The 14,605-nt window shown below is 43.4% G+C and overlaps 1 protein-coding gene across 1 annotated transcript in view; it reads right to left on the minus strand.

Moving 5' to 3' along the window:
• Positions 1-14,605, minus strand: part of PKP1 (plakophilin 1) — a 94,246-nt gene that overhangs the window by 65,154 nt on the left and 14,487 nt on the right. The window contains exon 2 of the mRNA XM_030220645.1: positions 9,044-9,138. Coding sequence (XP_030076505.1) covers positions 9,044-9,138 — 95 coding nt within the window. The remainder of the gene's footprint in view (positions 1-9,043; positions 9,139-14,605) is intronic.

Raw genomic sequence — 14,605 nt, forward strand, 5'->3', positions numbered from 1 at the left:
CTGCCTACTGGCTTCAGCCCACATAATGGGCCAGATCAGCTCATGCTGTCTCCTGTTATCAAACCTCCTTGGTTTTGCCGCATGCTACCCATATGGTAAAGGGCCCCATAGGTGATAGAAAATTACAGCAATACCATCAAACATATAAACGGCGAGTGACCGTACTCACTGCAAATGCGCAGTAGAGACTTCCCTCTCTGTCCCGCCCCCGCGTCAATACGTGATGATGGGGGGGGGGCGGGACAGAGAGGGAAACTGCGCCGCCGACGTTGCTACCGCTCCCCCCCCACTCGGAGTCGCCGCCGCCACCTCTTCACCCCTCCACCCAGCCCGGGCCCTCTCTTCCCTTCTGAACTTACAGATCCATTCGCCGAACGCAGCAACGCACATCAGCTGAGCTGCAGTGAGCCCTTCCTTCTTTGCCTGTGGCCCCGCCCTCCTGTGACGTAACGTCAGCGAGGGCGGGACACACACAGGCAGAGAAGGAAGGGGCAGCTCAGCTGATGTGCGTTGCTGCGTTCGGCGAATGGATCTGTAAGTTCAGAAGTGAAGAGAGGGCCCGGACCAGGTGGAGGGGTGGCGGCGGCGACGACTTCGAGGGGGGGGGAGCGGTGGCGACTTCGCAGGGGGGAGGGGAGCGGTGGTGACCGCGGGGAGAGGAAAACCTCTATACCAGCCCGTTTTTACGGGCTCAACGGCTAGTTAAAACATATTCAAATAACAGTACACCTTATGACATAGTATAGAACTTACAGTGTCAACACAATACACATGTGTTACTCAAGTATGCATGCCATCTGTGGGGGGCTGGTTGAAGATGAAAAACATGAGGAGGAAAATTGCATCCCATTAAACCTAGTGTTTTGTACAGAAAGATCCTGAACCCATTCCCATCCCACTGCCATAATGTGTACTTTTATTTGAATATTTCTTTTTTACTAAAATCATCATACACACCAGAGTATAGTACAAATGGTCTGTCAAGAGAATAAATCTCTGTCGATAGTTAACCCTTAACCAAATATCCCGAACCTTCAAAAACCTTAGTGAAAAGGTAGGTTTTAAGCATTGTTTTAAATGTTATTAAAGAGTGTTCTGCTCAAAGAGCTGAAGGGAGGTCATTCCATTGGAGCACAGCGATGAAAAAAAAAATGCAGAGTTTAGTAGATTCTAGACAGACACAAGAAGGTAAGGGAATAACCAGTGGTGATCCAGAGAAGAAGGAAGCAGATAAGAGGGGCGATATGGAGTGATAAGGGAGGCAAGATAGGTGGGAATTCCAGAATCAGAATCTAAATTGTGTAGAAAACCAGTGATAGGGGATCAGCACTGGAGTGACATGATCCTACTTACAGGCATGGCTAGGGTAAAGCATATTGTTTATCTCTCCTGACTAGATTATAAACTCCAGAGAGAAAGTTATGTCTCTTCTAGTGCCTGTACAGTCTAGTGTGCATCTTCCAGCACTGCATAAATGGTTAATAGTAGCAGAAGTAAGCGTGTCGCCCTTCTCCCATCTGGCTAACTCTAGAAAATGGTCCATAAACAGAAGTGAAAGAGTTTTAGATGAGTTAAGCACTGTTAACAAGCATTACAGGGCCAATCCCATTTGCTTCATATATCAGGAATGCCCTAGACTGGGTCACTTGTACCTAATACTGTAGTCAACCAGGAAGCTGTCCAGAAAAATGAAAAATAACCTACAATAAATAGAGAGGGAAGGTTCTATTATCTCCCAACAAAATTCTTTATAAAATAGGTAAGAAAAGATTAGGAAATGGAAAAAAAAAGCCTCAGTGCTTACAAGGGGGCACTTTTATGACTTTATAGTGCTCACTTTTCAGTCATAAAAAAAAATGTTCATCGTACCTCTAAATCCAATCTTTAATCAACATTAAACAAATTTTGAAGATCAATGACTCATACGACTTTCTATTCAAAGCATGGAACTTAGCTGTTCTTAATCGTTCCTATCAGTCCTTCTGACATTGGTCAGTGTTTTGTGGAGTTTTACTGCTGCATCAGGGACTAATATTTTTATCTTATTTTATAGTATTTATTATCTGTACGATCTATATATCCCCAGCAGAGTACAATTAAAACACTCATAGTCAAAAGGTCAACAACACGACATACACATGAAACCATTCAATATTCACTAACACATATTTTCTCCTTTCCCTATTATGGATTTTTAGCAACTGAGCACCCTAAAGTCAGAAAAGTGCCCTTGTAAACTCTGAGGATTTTTCCCTCCATTTCCTAATCTCTTCCAGTCTATTTGTGAAGAATTTTGTTTGGAGATAATGGAAGCCTAAATGCTGCTTATTCTATTACTAGCCGTTGAGCCCGTAAAAACGGGCTGGTATTGGGGTTTTCCTTCCTTCCTTCTTCTCCCCCCCCCCCCGGAGTCGCCGTCGCCGCCGCCATCCCTCCACCTGGCCCGGGCCCTCTCTCTCTCCGCTACTAAACTTACACATCCATTCGCCGGAACGCAGCACGCACATCAGCTGAGCTGCCGTCGGCCCTTCCTTCTCTGCCTGTGTCCCGCCCTCCTGTGACGTAACGTCAGCGAGGGCGGGACACAGGCAGGGAAGGAAGGCCGACGGCAGCTCAGCTGATGTGCGTGCTGCGTTCCGGCAAATGGATGTGTAAGTTTAGTAGCGGAGAGAGGGCCCGGGCCGGGTGTGGGTGTGTGTGGGGGGGGGGGGGGGGTAACGGTAGCGGCGACCTCGGGTGGGCGGGTGAGGGGGGAGCGGTATCAACCTCGGCGGCGCAGTTTCCCTCTCTGTCCCGCCCTCATCACGTATTGACGCGGGGGCGGGACAGAGAGGGAAGTCTCTACTGCGCATTTGTGAGTGAGTCGGTCACTCGCCGTTTATATGTTTGATTAGAGGCTGTTTTTCATTTTTCTGAAGAGTGTTGTGTTCTCCAATCCTCCTGCTACAGATTGTGGGTCAACCAGGAACCCTTGTTGCATCCATGAACATTTGGTCAGGTTTTCTAACATTCCCTGGACAGCATGGCTCCATTTTCAGTGATGTCACTTCCTCTGAACATCATGTGCAGCTGGATTTCCTGTGCATTATACTGAGTTCACAAGGCACAAGAATTCACAAGAATTATAGATGGCAACAAGTGTTCTCAAACCACCTGCTATGCTTAGGGTCCTGTTTACTAAGGTGCACTAGTGTTTTTACCATGCGCTAACCATGTAGATGCCCATAGGAATATTATGGGCATCTACACGGTTAGTGCGCGCTAATATTTAGCGCACGCTAAAAATGCTAGCATGCCTCTAGCGCACTTTAGTAAGCAGGGCCCTTAATTAAAAAAAAAAAATTCCCTTCTCAAAGCATTTTGCAATCTGCGTTCCTATTTTGTTTTCTATTAAGAAAGGGAGACCTTTCCAGTGGGCTAATATGTCTAATAACAATTTCCTTTTGGAAAAGAAGGAGGCATGAGGCATGTAAATCTCAGCCTGACAGCCATAATAGCCATATTGGTTCAGACCAATGGTTCATCTAGCCCAGTGTCCTTTTTCCAACAGAGGCCAATCCAGGTCGCAAGTACTTGGCAGAAACCCAATTAGTAGCAAATTCCGGAACCCCAAGACCAGCAAGATTCCGGAATCCCAAGGAGTGGCAACATTCCATGCTACCAATCCCAGGGTATGCCGCAGCTTCCCCATGTATCTCAATAGCAGACTGTGGACTTTTCCTCCAGGATCAGAGAAAAGGCAATCTGCTTCCAAATCCAGCCCCGCCCCTCCTGTGCTCTCTCCTTGCCTGTTGTCCTGAAGGGAACAGGAGAAGAAAGAGTGAACTTGGAGTGGACATAGCAGAGAAAGAAGAGCTAAATTGCTCTCTTATTCAACTCCACCCATCCTATTGTTTCCCTCCTGCCTCCCAGGCACTCTGCAGAGAAGAGGAGGGAAGGGGCCAGTACTCAGAGACCTCCTAGGTGTCTCCAGATTTTATTGAAATCCCGAAGACCTCAGGTAGGGATATGCACAATGCTTCCAGTAAGCTATGAACAGCTCAATAGAGGTCCCCTCCCTTTATCGTTTTTTCTATAGCTAACGATATTGTTCAAAAAGTGCCCGCAGCAACAAGTCTGAAGACAGCTCTGAACTCAGCACTAAAGTATGCCTAATCTTTCCCAGCCAAACAAAAGTCATGTCTGGCAAATAGTATAAAAAGCTAGGAGATAAGAAAGGTCTGACTGACCAGCTGCATCTAAGCTAATGAAAGAAAGAGAGGGAGGAGAGAAAGGGAGACAAAAAATGTTCAGGTCCGCAAGTCTCTCCTCATACGTCTTGCAACGCAAATCCCATACCATCCTCGTAGCTTTTCTTTGCACCGCTTCAATTCTTTTTACATCTGTAAAAAGAATTGAAGCGGTGCAAAGAAAAGCTACGAGGATGGTATGGGATTTGCGTTGCAAGACGTATGAGGAGAGACTTGCGGACCTGAACATGTATACCCTGGAGGAAAGGAGGAACAGGGGTGATATGATACAGACGTTCAAATATTTGAAAGGTATTAATCCGCAAACAAACCTTTTCCGGAGATGGGAAGGCGGTAGAACGAGAGGGCATGAAATGAGATTGAAGGGGGGCAGACTCAAGAAGAATGTCAGGAAGTATTTTTTCACAGAGAGGGTGGTGGATGCTTGGAATGCCCTCCCGCGGGAGGTGGTGGAGATGAAAACGGTAACGGAATTCAAACATGCGTGGGATAAACATAAAGGAATCCTGTGCAGAAGGAAGGGATCCTCAGGAGCTTAGCCTAGAATGGGTGGCAGAGCTGGTGGTTGGGAGGCGGGGCTAGTGCTGGGCAGACTTATACGGTCTGGGCCGGGGCTGGTGGTTGGGAGGCGGGACTAGTGCTGGGCAGACTTATACGGTTTGTGCCGGGGCTGGTGGTTGGGTGGCGGGGATAGGGCTGGCCAGACTTATACGGTCCGGGCACTGAAGAGGACAGTACAAATAAAAAAGTAGCACATATGAATTTATCTTCTTGGGCAGACTGGATGGACCGTGCAGGTCTTTTTCTGCCGTCATCTACTATGTTACTATGTTACTATGTTACTATGTAAAAGAGGGGGAGGAGAAAGAGAGAGAGAGCGTGAGAAAGAGAGGGTGAGAGAAATAAAAGAGGAGGAGAAGGAGAAAAAGAGAGAGAGAGAGAGAGCACACACACACACACGCGCGCGCGAGAGAGAGAAAAAAAAGAGGGGAGGAGAAAAAAAGAGAGAGAGCGAGAAAGAGAAGATGAAAGAGAAAAAGAGGGGGAGAGGGAGGGAGGACAAAAAGAGAGAGAGGGTGAGAGAAAAAAAGAGAGCAGGACAGGGAGAAAAAGAAAGAGAGGGCGAAAGAGAAAGAAGGGACAGGGAAAGGGAAGATAAAGAGAGAGAGGAAAACAAAGAGTAAAGGGGTAGAGAGAGAGAGAGAGAGAGAGAGAGAGAGAGAGGATTAATGGATAAGCTGTGAAGGATACATAATTTAGGATGAGATCAATATATTATAAGAGATTAGTACACACCCATTCTCATGACGGTAGGCTGAAAAACATAACTACCTCTGGGGTCCTTTTACCAAGCTGCAGGAAAAAGGGTCCTGCACTAGCGGTGGGGGGTCTTTTTTCCCAAGCATCAGGGCCCTTTTATAGCAGCAGGTAAAAAGCCCCCAGAAAAAAATGGCTATGTGGTAAGAGAACTACATGGCTATGCGGCGGGGGAGCCCTTATTGCCTTCCATTGAGGTGGTGGTAAGGGCTCCCATGGTAACCAGACAGTGCACAGCAGTGCCCGATTATTGCTGGGTTACAGCCGCACGTGCTATTTCCGGGGGGGGGGGGGGGTTCTCCTTCCCCCAGAAATTGTGCGTGTTCAGGGCAGAATTACCACCAGCAGCAACGTTGCGCCAGCGGTAATCCCGATTCAGCATTCGGTAAGCCTGCGTTGTGCTTACTGACACTTTGTAAAAGACGCCCAGAGTGATCAAAAATCTCCATTTATAGGTAAACGCCCAACTTTTGCTTGGGATTTATGGTCAGGATAGATCACGGATTTTCAGGCCGTCACTGAATTTATTAGCTGAACTCTTTGGACAGATGAAATACAAAATTTCCTATACTGAGAGACTCTGTAGGTATGTCTCAGTTTGGAACTTAGGAAAGTCTTCATGAACCACCCTGAGACAGCAGCAAGACCTTGCCTTTTCCATCTCTGAGCTGATGCTCTCGCCTCATTCTTCTACCTCAGCCTCTGTTCTCCCTTGGATTCCCCCCCCCCCCCCCCCACACACACATACTCATAATCTTCCATTTGCCTACTTCCCTGCGCCCCTTCCCCTCCTCCCATCCTCCTCTCTAAACTAAATTCCATACAATTCTCATTCATGATGTTAAAACAAAGGTAAAAAATGACAAGGCGTATTTTCAAAGCACTTAGAGGGGCATAATGGAACAGAAACGCCTATCTCCATGGGCGTTAATCTCCGAGAACGGGTCCGTGAAGGGGCGGACCAAACTGTATTTACGAAAAAAATAGACGCCCATGTTTTATTCGCCAATGTGTGAGCTGGGCGTTTTTGCTTTTCAGCGATAACGGAGAATGAAAGCGCCCAGCTCAAAAATGAATAACTCCAAGGCATTTGTTCGTGGGAGGGGCCAGGATTCGTACTGGTCCCCCTCACATGCCAGGACACCAACCGGGCACCCTAGGGGGCACTTTTACAAAAACAAAAAAACAGGTAAAAGAGCTCCCAGGTGCATAGCACCCTTCCATTGTGTGTTGAGCCCCCCCAAATCCCCCTCAAAACCCACTGCCCACAAGTCTACACCATTACTATAGCCCTAAGGGGTGAAGGGGGGCACCTACATGTGGGTACAGTGGGTTTGGGGGGGTTGGACGACTAATAAGCATTAAGCAGCACAATTGTAACAGGTAGGGGGGATGGGCCTGGGTCTACCTGCCTGACGTCCACTGCACCCCCTAACAACTGCTCCAGGGACCTGCATACTGCTGCCTGGGAGGAGGGTATGACATTTGAGGGTGAAAATAAAAAGTTGTGAAACATCATTTTTTTGTGGTGGGAGGGGGTTAGTGACCACTGGGGGAGTCAGGGGAGGTCATCCCCAATTCCCTCTGGGGGTAATCTGGTCATTTAGGGCACTTTTTGGGGCCTTATTCGTGAAAAAACAGGGTCCAGGAAAAGTGCCCTAAATTCTAGCTACAAACGCATCCATTATCGGCGAAGGGCGCCCATCTCTGTTCGGGTGATAACCACGCCCCAGTTCCGCCTTCGACACGCCTTCGACACGCCCCCGTCCACTTTGTCCGCATCCGCGACGGAGTGCAGTTGAAAGCGACCCAAATTCGGCTTTTGATTATACCGCGTTATTCGTTTTTGTGAGATAAACGCCCATCTCCCGATTTAGGTCGGAACTTGGGCGTTTTTCTCGTTCGATTATAAGCTGGTTAGACTTACAAAATTCCATAGTACCCTATGGAACTTTGTAAGCCTAAGTGCTCTGAAAATGAGTCAGACAAAATGATCAGGTAACAGGGAAGCTTACTGAAAAACATTTTGGAGTATGATATTATAAAACCTGTCGGTAACCAAACATGAGGTCATTTACTAATAGTTAGCTCTAACAGGGGTGGTAGTTCCTGATCGATTTTAAGAAGACTATGCTCATGAGGAACTGGCTGAACTAAAGGTGGGCAAAGCGATGGGGCCAGATGGCATACATCCGAAGGTACTAAAGGAACTTAGGGAAGTTCTAGCAGTTTCACTGACTGACCTTTACAATGCTTCTCTAGAATCCGGGGTGGTCCCAGAGGGCTGGAGAGCAGATGTAGTCCCTCTCCACAAAAGTGGAAGGAAGAGGTTGGGCAGTACAGGCTGGTAAGTCTGACTTCTGTGGTAAGTAAACTTAATGGAACCATTTTTAAAACAAAGAATAGTAAACGTTTTGGAATGCAATGGATTACGGGAACCACAGCAATATGGTTTCACTAGAGGCAGGTCTTGTCAGACAAATCTGATTAGTTTCTTTGACTTATGAACCCTAAAGTGACTGACTGGGTTGGGGGCTGGTTGAGTAGAAGGAGACAGAGGGTAGTGGTAAATGGAGCTCATTCTGAGGAAAAGGATGTTCCAGTGCTGTGCCGCAAGGTCTGCTGCATGCCACATTGGTGGTCTTTAATACGAGGATCGAGAGAGCTGCTGAGAGCAACATCATTTGAATCTATCCCCTTTATAAGAGACAATCATTTCTTAAAAATAGGTCATGATACAATCGACTTATCTCGGTCAGTTTCATGCATGAATGTTTTCACCCAGTGCTACAGCTTCTCTACAACTGAGCTTGTACAAAATCAACAAAGAGGTGGTGACCTTCCAATCTTATTGAAGGTGGTCAACGGACAACACATCTTGCTCATTTATTAAAGAATTTTTCTTCACTAGAAACATACTAAGAGGCTACTACAAGCTGAGGACGGCTGTACCTGTACCCGAGTGACTTTCTTCAGAAATGAGACTGCCAAATAGAATGGAACAATACAATTGCTCAAAAAATGATATTGGCAAATTGGAAAAATGTCTCTTTAATAAATGAACATTTTTGGTAGCAATCTGTATTAATGTATCATAAATATGAATTGACATCAGCAGATCTATTCAGATCAACGATTAGGAAAAAAATTAATATGGTCCCCTTCAAAAGATTACTTAAACTCATTACAAATTTCCAATTAAGCATTATTTTAATAACTATATAATCAACTTAATAAGAAAGTTATAAACTTATATATTACAGCCTCTTATGCATAAGATATATATATTATTATCTTATATATTCTTACTTTGTTTGTATATTTACTTTCTTGTTTCTGTTCTTGTACTATAATATTGTATGTTTTCTGAAAACTCAATAAAATTTCAGGGAAAAAAAAAAACAATATACAAACAATTTAACAAAAACAGTCAGCTCCCAAGTTTCCAGAGATTAGGAAAAAACACAATACGTTACCGGATAGCCCCAGGAGGAATTTCCTACTTGCTGCTTGGAGTAAAACTGAGTTCGACTGGTGTTATAATTGTCATTCATCCCATCATACATTGAACCTGTAAACAAAAGGTGTAGCATTAGAAAAGAAAAGCCATGGTCACAATTTATGGCGTTCAAGATAGACAAACGAATGTGCTGCGTTAGGAATGTCTTTTGTGAAGGTTGTGCAACCTTTGTGAGATGTGGTAGATCTGGTTTTCTGAGGTCTGCCTGTACGTTTCACCAAGCATGTTTTGTGGATGATAGTTCATGAATCATGAATAATTTTTCTGGGGAGCTTTGTGTGACCAATGTGCTTATTACAAGCCTTTTCAATTTTTTTCTTGGGTGCAGACCCCCAAGGTGGACCTTAGCATCAGGTAACGATGATTCTGATTATTCTTCCCAATGTGCATCACTTTGCATTTGTCTATATTACATTTTATCTGCCATTTGGATGTCCAGTCTTCCAATTTCCTAAGGTCTTCCTGTAATTTTTCACAGTCCACAAGTGTTTTAAGAACTTTGAATAGTTTTGTGTTATCTGCAAATGTAATCACTTCACTCATTATTCCAATTTCGATATCATTTATAAATATGTTAAATAGCACCAGTCCTGCAGCAGCCCACCCTCCTCCATTGAGAGAAATGGCCATTTAACCCTACCCTCTGTTTTCTGTCAAATAACCAATTCCTAATCCACAACAGAACATTGCCTCCTATCCCACAACTCTTTAATTTTCTCAGGAGTCTCTCATGAGAAACTTTGTCAACAATTTTCTGTAAATCTAGATATACTACATCAATTGGCTCACCTTTATCCACATATTTATTCATGTCTTCAAAGAAATTAAGCAAATTGGTGAGGCAAGACTTCCATTGGCTGAATCCATGCTCTGTCCCATTAAACCATGTTTATCTATGTGTTCTGTAATTTTATTCTTTATAATAGTTTCCACTATTTTGCCCAGCACTGATGTCAGGCTTACTGGTGTGTAATTTCCTGTTTCACCCCTGGAACCCTTTTTAAAAATCAGAATTACATTGGCCACCCTCCAATCTTCAGGAACTACTGACAATTTTAATGACAGGTTATAGATTACTAACAGCAGATCAGCAATTTCATGTTTGAGTTCTTTCAGTACCCTTGAATGCATACCATCTGGTCTAGGTGATTTACTATTCTTTAATTTGTCAATTTGGCTCAGTACATCTTCCAGGTTCACTGAAATTTCTTTCAGTTCCTCTGCACCATCACCCTTGAAAACCATTCTTGGTACAGGTAGATCTCTTACATCTTTTTCCGTAAAGACTGAAGCAAAGAATTCATTCAGTCTCTCCGCTATGGCCTTGTCCTCCCCCTGAGTGCCCCTTTTGCTCCTTCATGATCTAACGGTCCCACGGATTCCCTCACAGGCTTTCTGAAAGTTGTTACTGTGAGCTTTTGCCTCTGCAGCAAGTTTCTCTTCATATTCTCTTTCAGCCTTCTTTATCAATGCTTTGCATCTAACCTGCCAGTACCTATGTTGCTTATTTTCTTCATTTCGGTCCTTTTTCCATTCTTTGAAAGACATTCTTCGGCTCTAATAGCTTCTTTCACTTCACCTTTTAACCATATTAGCTGTCTTTTTCTCTTCCTTCCACTTTTGTAAATATGTGGAACGCATCTGGTCTGGGCTTCCAAGATAGTATTTTTAAACAACATCCATGCCTTATTTAGAGTCCTGTTTACTAAGCTGCACTAGATGTGCACTAGCATTTTTAGTGTGCACTAAGCATTTAGTGCACGCTAACCATGTAGATGCCCATAATATTCCTACACGGTTAGCGTGCACTCATTTTGAGCACACGCTAAAAACACTAACGCACCTTGGTAAACAGGGCCCTAAAAGTCCTAACCTTTGCAGCCAATCCTTTTAGCTTCATTTTAACTATTTTCCTTATTTTATCATAGTCGCCCTTTTGAAAATTAAATGTTGCTACAGTAGCTTTCCTTTGTGGCTTCATTCCAGATATTAGCTCAAACTTGATCATGTTATGGTCACAGTTCCCAGCAGATCCAACACCATTACCTCTCGTACTATAACCTGCATTCCACTAAGGACTAGATCTAAAATGGATCTCCCTCTTGTCAGTTCCTGGACCAGTTGCTGCAAGAAGCAGTCATTTATTACATCTAGGAATTTTTCCTCCCTAGCAATGCTTGATGTAACAATTATCCAGTGTTATGTGAAACCTGAGAAATAGATCGTTTATCATTCACAGTTACCATTCCTTTCATTTTGGTTATAGCCTTCCATGTTTGCTCCACATTACAAAAACAAACTCTGAACAAAGAGCCAGTGTACTGATCAATTTGTCTTTATTGTCCTGTTAACATATTAACCTAAAGTGACTGTAAGGAAAAAGGATCGGTGCCAGGAGGATTTCACATACTGGAAACCAACAACTCAAAATTTTTTAAATTCAAATTCAATGCTGAGAAAACACATTGCCTTATTCTCTCCTCTCCCTATAACAAGTTCACGACCTCCACATTAATCACACCTGAGCTTGTCTTACCGATCTCCCAGTCTCTAAAAATATTAGGTGTAATTGTTGATAGACGCTTAACTCTGGAGCAGCAAGCGAACTCTACCACCAGACAAATGATGTTCTCTCTTTGGAAGCTAAAACGCATAAAACCTTATTTCCCTAGGGAAGTATTTCAAAGTTTAACTCAGTCTTTAGTCCTTAGCCACCTTGATTACTGTAATGGGATATATGCAGGGTGCAAACACATGCTTCTGAAAAAATTACAAACTGCCCAGAACACAGCTGCTAGGCTTATTTATGGTAAATCGAGGTTTGAAAGCTCAAGACCACTGCGTGAGAAACTGCATTGGCTCCCCTGTCGAGGACCGAATAACATTTAAAATTTGTGCACTGGTGCATAAAATTCTCTATGGTGAAGCCCCTGCGTATATGGACACCCGTGTCAGCTTACCACCTCGAAACTCTCACAGATCAGCTTGCTTGTACTTAAATCTGCATTACCCAATCTACAGAGGTCTCAAGTATAAAACCACCTACGCCTCCACCTTTTCCTATATTAGCACACAACTGTGGAATGGTCTACCTAAATTTGTGAAAATTACCCCTGATCATCCGACCTTCAAAAAATATCTTAAGACCTTATTTGGAAAAGCTTATGCTCAAGACCCGCCCTGCATCTCTTCCTATTGAATTCAATTTCTCTTTCCGCATTTCCGCACCTTTGCTATTACTCTCTAGTCTCTTTCACTTCAATGTCGTTGACTGTTTGTTGTAGAATTGATGTATGATTTCTGTAGATTACTGTAAGCCACATTGAGCCTGGCCGTGGGTGGGAAAATGTGGGCTATAAATGCTATAAATAAATAAATAAAATAAAACTTTGTTGGGCTTGATATTCAAAAACATTTTATCCAGATAACTTCAGGAGAATTATGGTTTTTACAGGTTGCCAAAAGGGAGATTAATTGTATAAAGGTTTGTCTTGCATGATGCTGATTTTATGTGTGAAAGAAACCTTTTCTAAAGCTGTGCAGCCGTTTAAGTGTGTGTGTGTGTGTGTGTGTGTGTGTGTGTGCTGGCAAGATGATGCATACTTACATACACATCATGCATGGGCATTTGCAGAGGTGTAGATTGGGCAGAGTGGGAGCAGAATTGTGATGTGTGCACATGCTTACACTTTCTTTGAAGCCAGTGTAAATGTGTATGGACATATATATGCTACTGGGCCTGGTTCTGGGGGCTTATTTTATAAAGACACCTAAGCACCTACATGGCCTTTATAAGATATGTTTAAAATGGCTGCCCTTTTGGACTCCTCACACAGGCATCTTGTTATAACAATCAGGTTTTAAAGAGATTATTATTTATTTAGTCATTCATACCCCACATTAGCCTGAAACTGCCCAGCTTTGGAGGGGTTAAGTAACTTGACCAACACCACAAACAACTGCAAGATCAACCTGGGCCTTCCATCTCCCAGTCTGCTGCTCTAACCATTAGGCCACTCTTCCATCCCGGTTTGTAATACACAGGGATTACAACCCTGACAGAACAGTGGAAAATGATTAGGTTGTGATCACCTGAGATAGTTCAAACCAAAGCAAGGGTTGTGGAGCCAAAATCATAACACAAAACAAAAAAAATAAAAACAAAACATAAAAACACAAACATTAAAAACTCCAAATGAGCAATCACTGTCACACCAGGTAAAATTTGAAAACCTTATTAAAAGGAGGAGGAAAAAGCCACAGAACCCCATCTGGAACATATATTTAAAGCCCAAGCATATAATACTTGCATTTGTTTTTCAATGAAAACATAACTAGTTTTTTGTTTTTATAGATTTTTGGTCCTGGTTACCCTGATGCAGCAGCTAGCAAAATACTGGCCGTCGTCAGTGGGACCAAGATAAGTTTGAAATATTTGTCTTAATGTTGGACTGGTTTTACATAAGATCCTTTTGATTCACACGTTAAAGTTTATGGGGCCCTTTTACTAAGCCGCGTAAGCGTCTATTCATTTGGTGCATGTCCGATACGCATGGCCAAAAAATAATTTTTATTTTCGAACGCGCGTATCGGCCGTGTGCAAAGTGGCATTTGATGTGTGTAGGTCATTACCACCTGGTTACCACATGAGTCTTTACAGCTAGGTCGATGGCTGGCGGTGAGGTCGCAGACCCAAAATGCACATGCGGCAATTTTGATTTTGCTGCACATCCATTTTCGGCAAAAAATTTTTAAAAGTCTTTTTTACAGGTGCACTGAAAAATGGATTGGTGAGCACCCAAAACCCATGCCTATACTACCAGCGCACCTTAGTAAAAGGACCCCTATATGTAAAGTCTACCTATGGAGGTTGGAGGTTTTTCAGCCAATGGGATCATTACCCTTTCCAGTCTTGAGGCTTTAAATATTTATTTTATTTTATTTTATTTTTTTTGTTACATTTGTATCCCACATTTTCCCACCTATTTGTAGGCTCAATGTGGCTTACATAGTACCAGACAGGTGTTTGTAGACTCCGGAGTAAACAAATACAAAGTGATGATGTGGTAGGATAAGGTTCACGTGGTAGGACCACATAGAGGAATCATCCAATGGAAGAGCTGTGTAATTTCCATTACGAACTTTAGTTTTATTGTGTAGCGGAGATCAGGCATTTATGTTGGATTGGTAGGGTATGCCTTTTTAAACAGGTGAGTTTTTAGTGATTTCCTGAAGTGTAAGTTGTCGTACGTAGTTTTCAAGGCTTTTGGTAGTGCGTTCCATAGTTGTGTGCTGATGTAGAAAAAACTGGATGCGTAAGTTGATTTGTATTTGAGTCCTTTGCAACTTGGGTAGTGCAGATTTAGGTACGTTCGTGTTGATTCGGATGTGTTTCTGGTTGGTAGGTCGATCAAGTCTGTCATGTATCCCGGTACTTCACTGTAGATAATTTTGTGAACCACAGAGCAGATTTTGAAAGTAATGCGTTCTTTGATTGGGAGCCAGTGTAGTTTTTTGA

This window comes from Microcaecilia unicolor, chromosome 12 (genome assembly GCF_901765095.1).
Source record: "Microcaecilia unicolor chromosome 12, aMicUni1.1, whole genome shotgun sequence".
In the NCBI taxonomy this organism is placed as follows: Eukaryota; Metazoa; Chordata; class Amphibia; order Gymnophiona; family Siphonopidae; genus Microcaecilia; species Microcaecilia unicolor.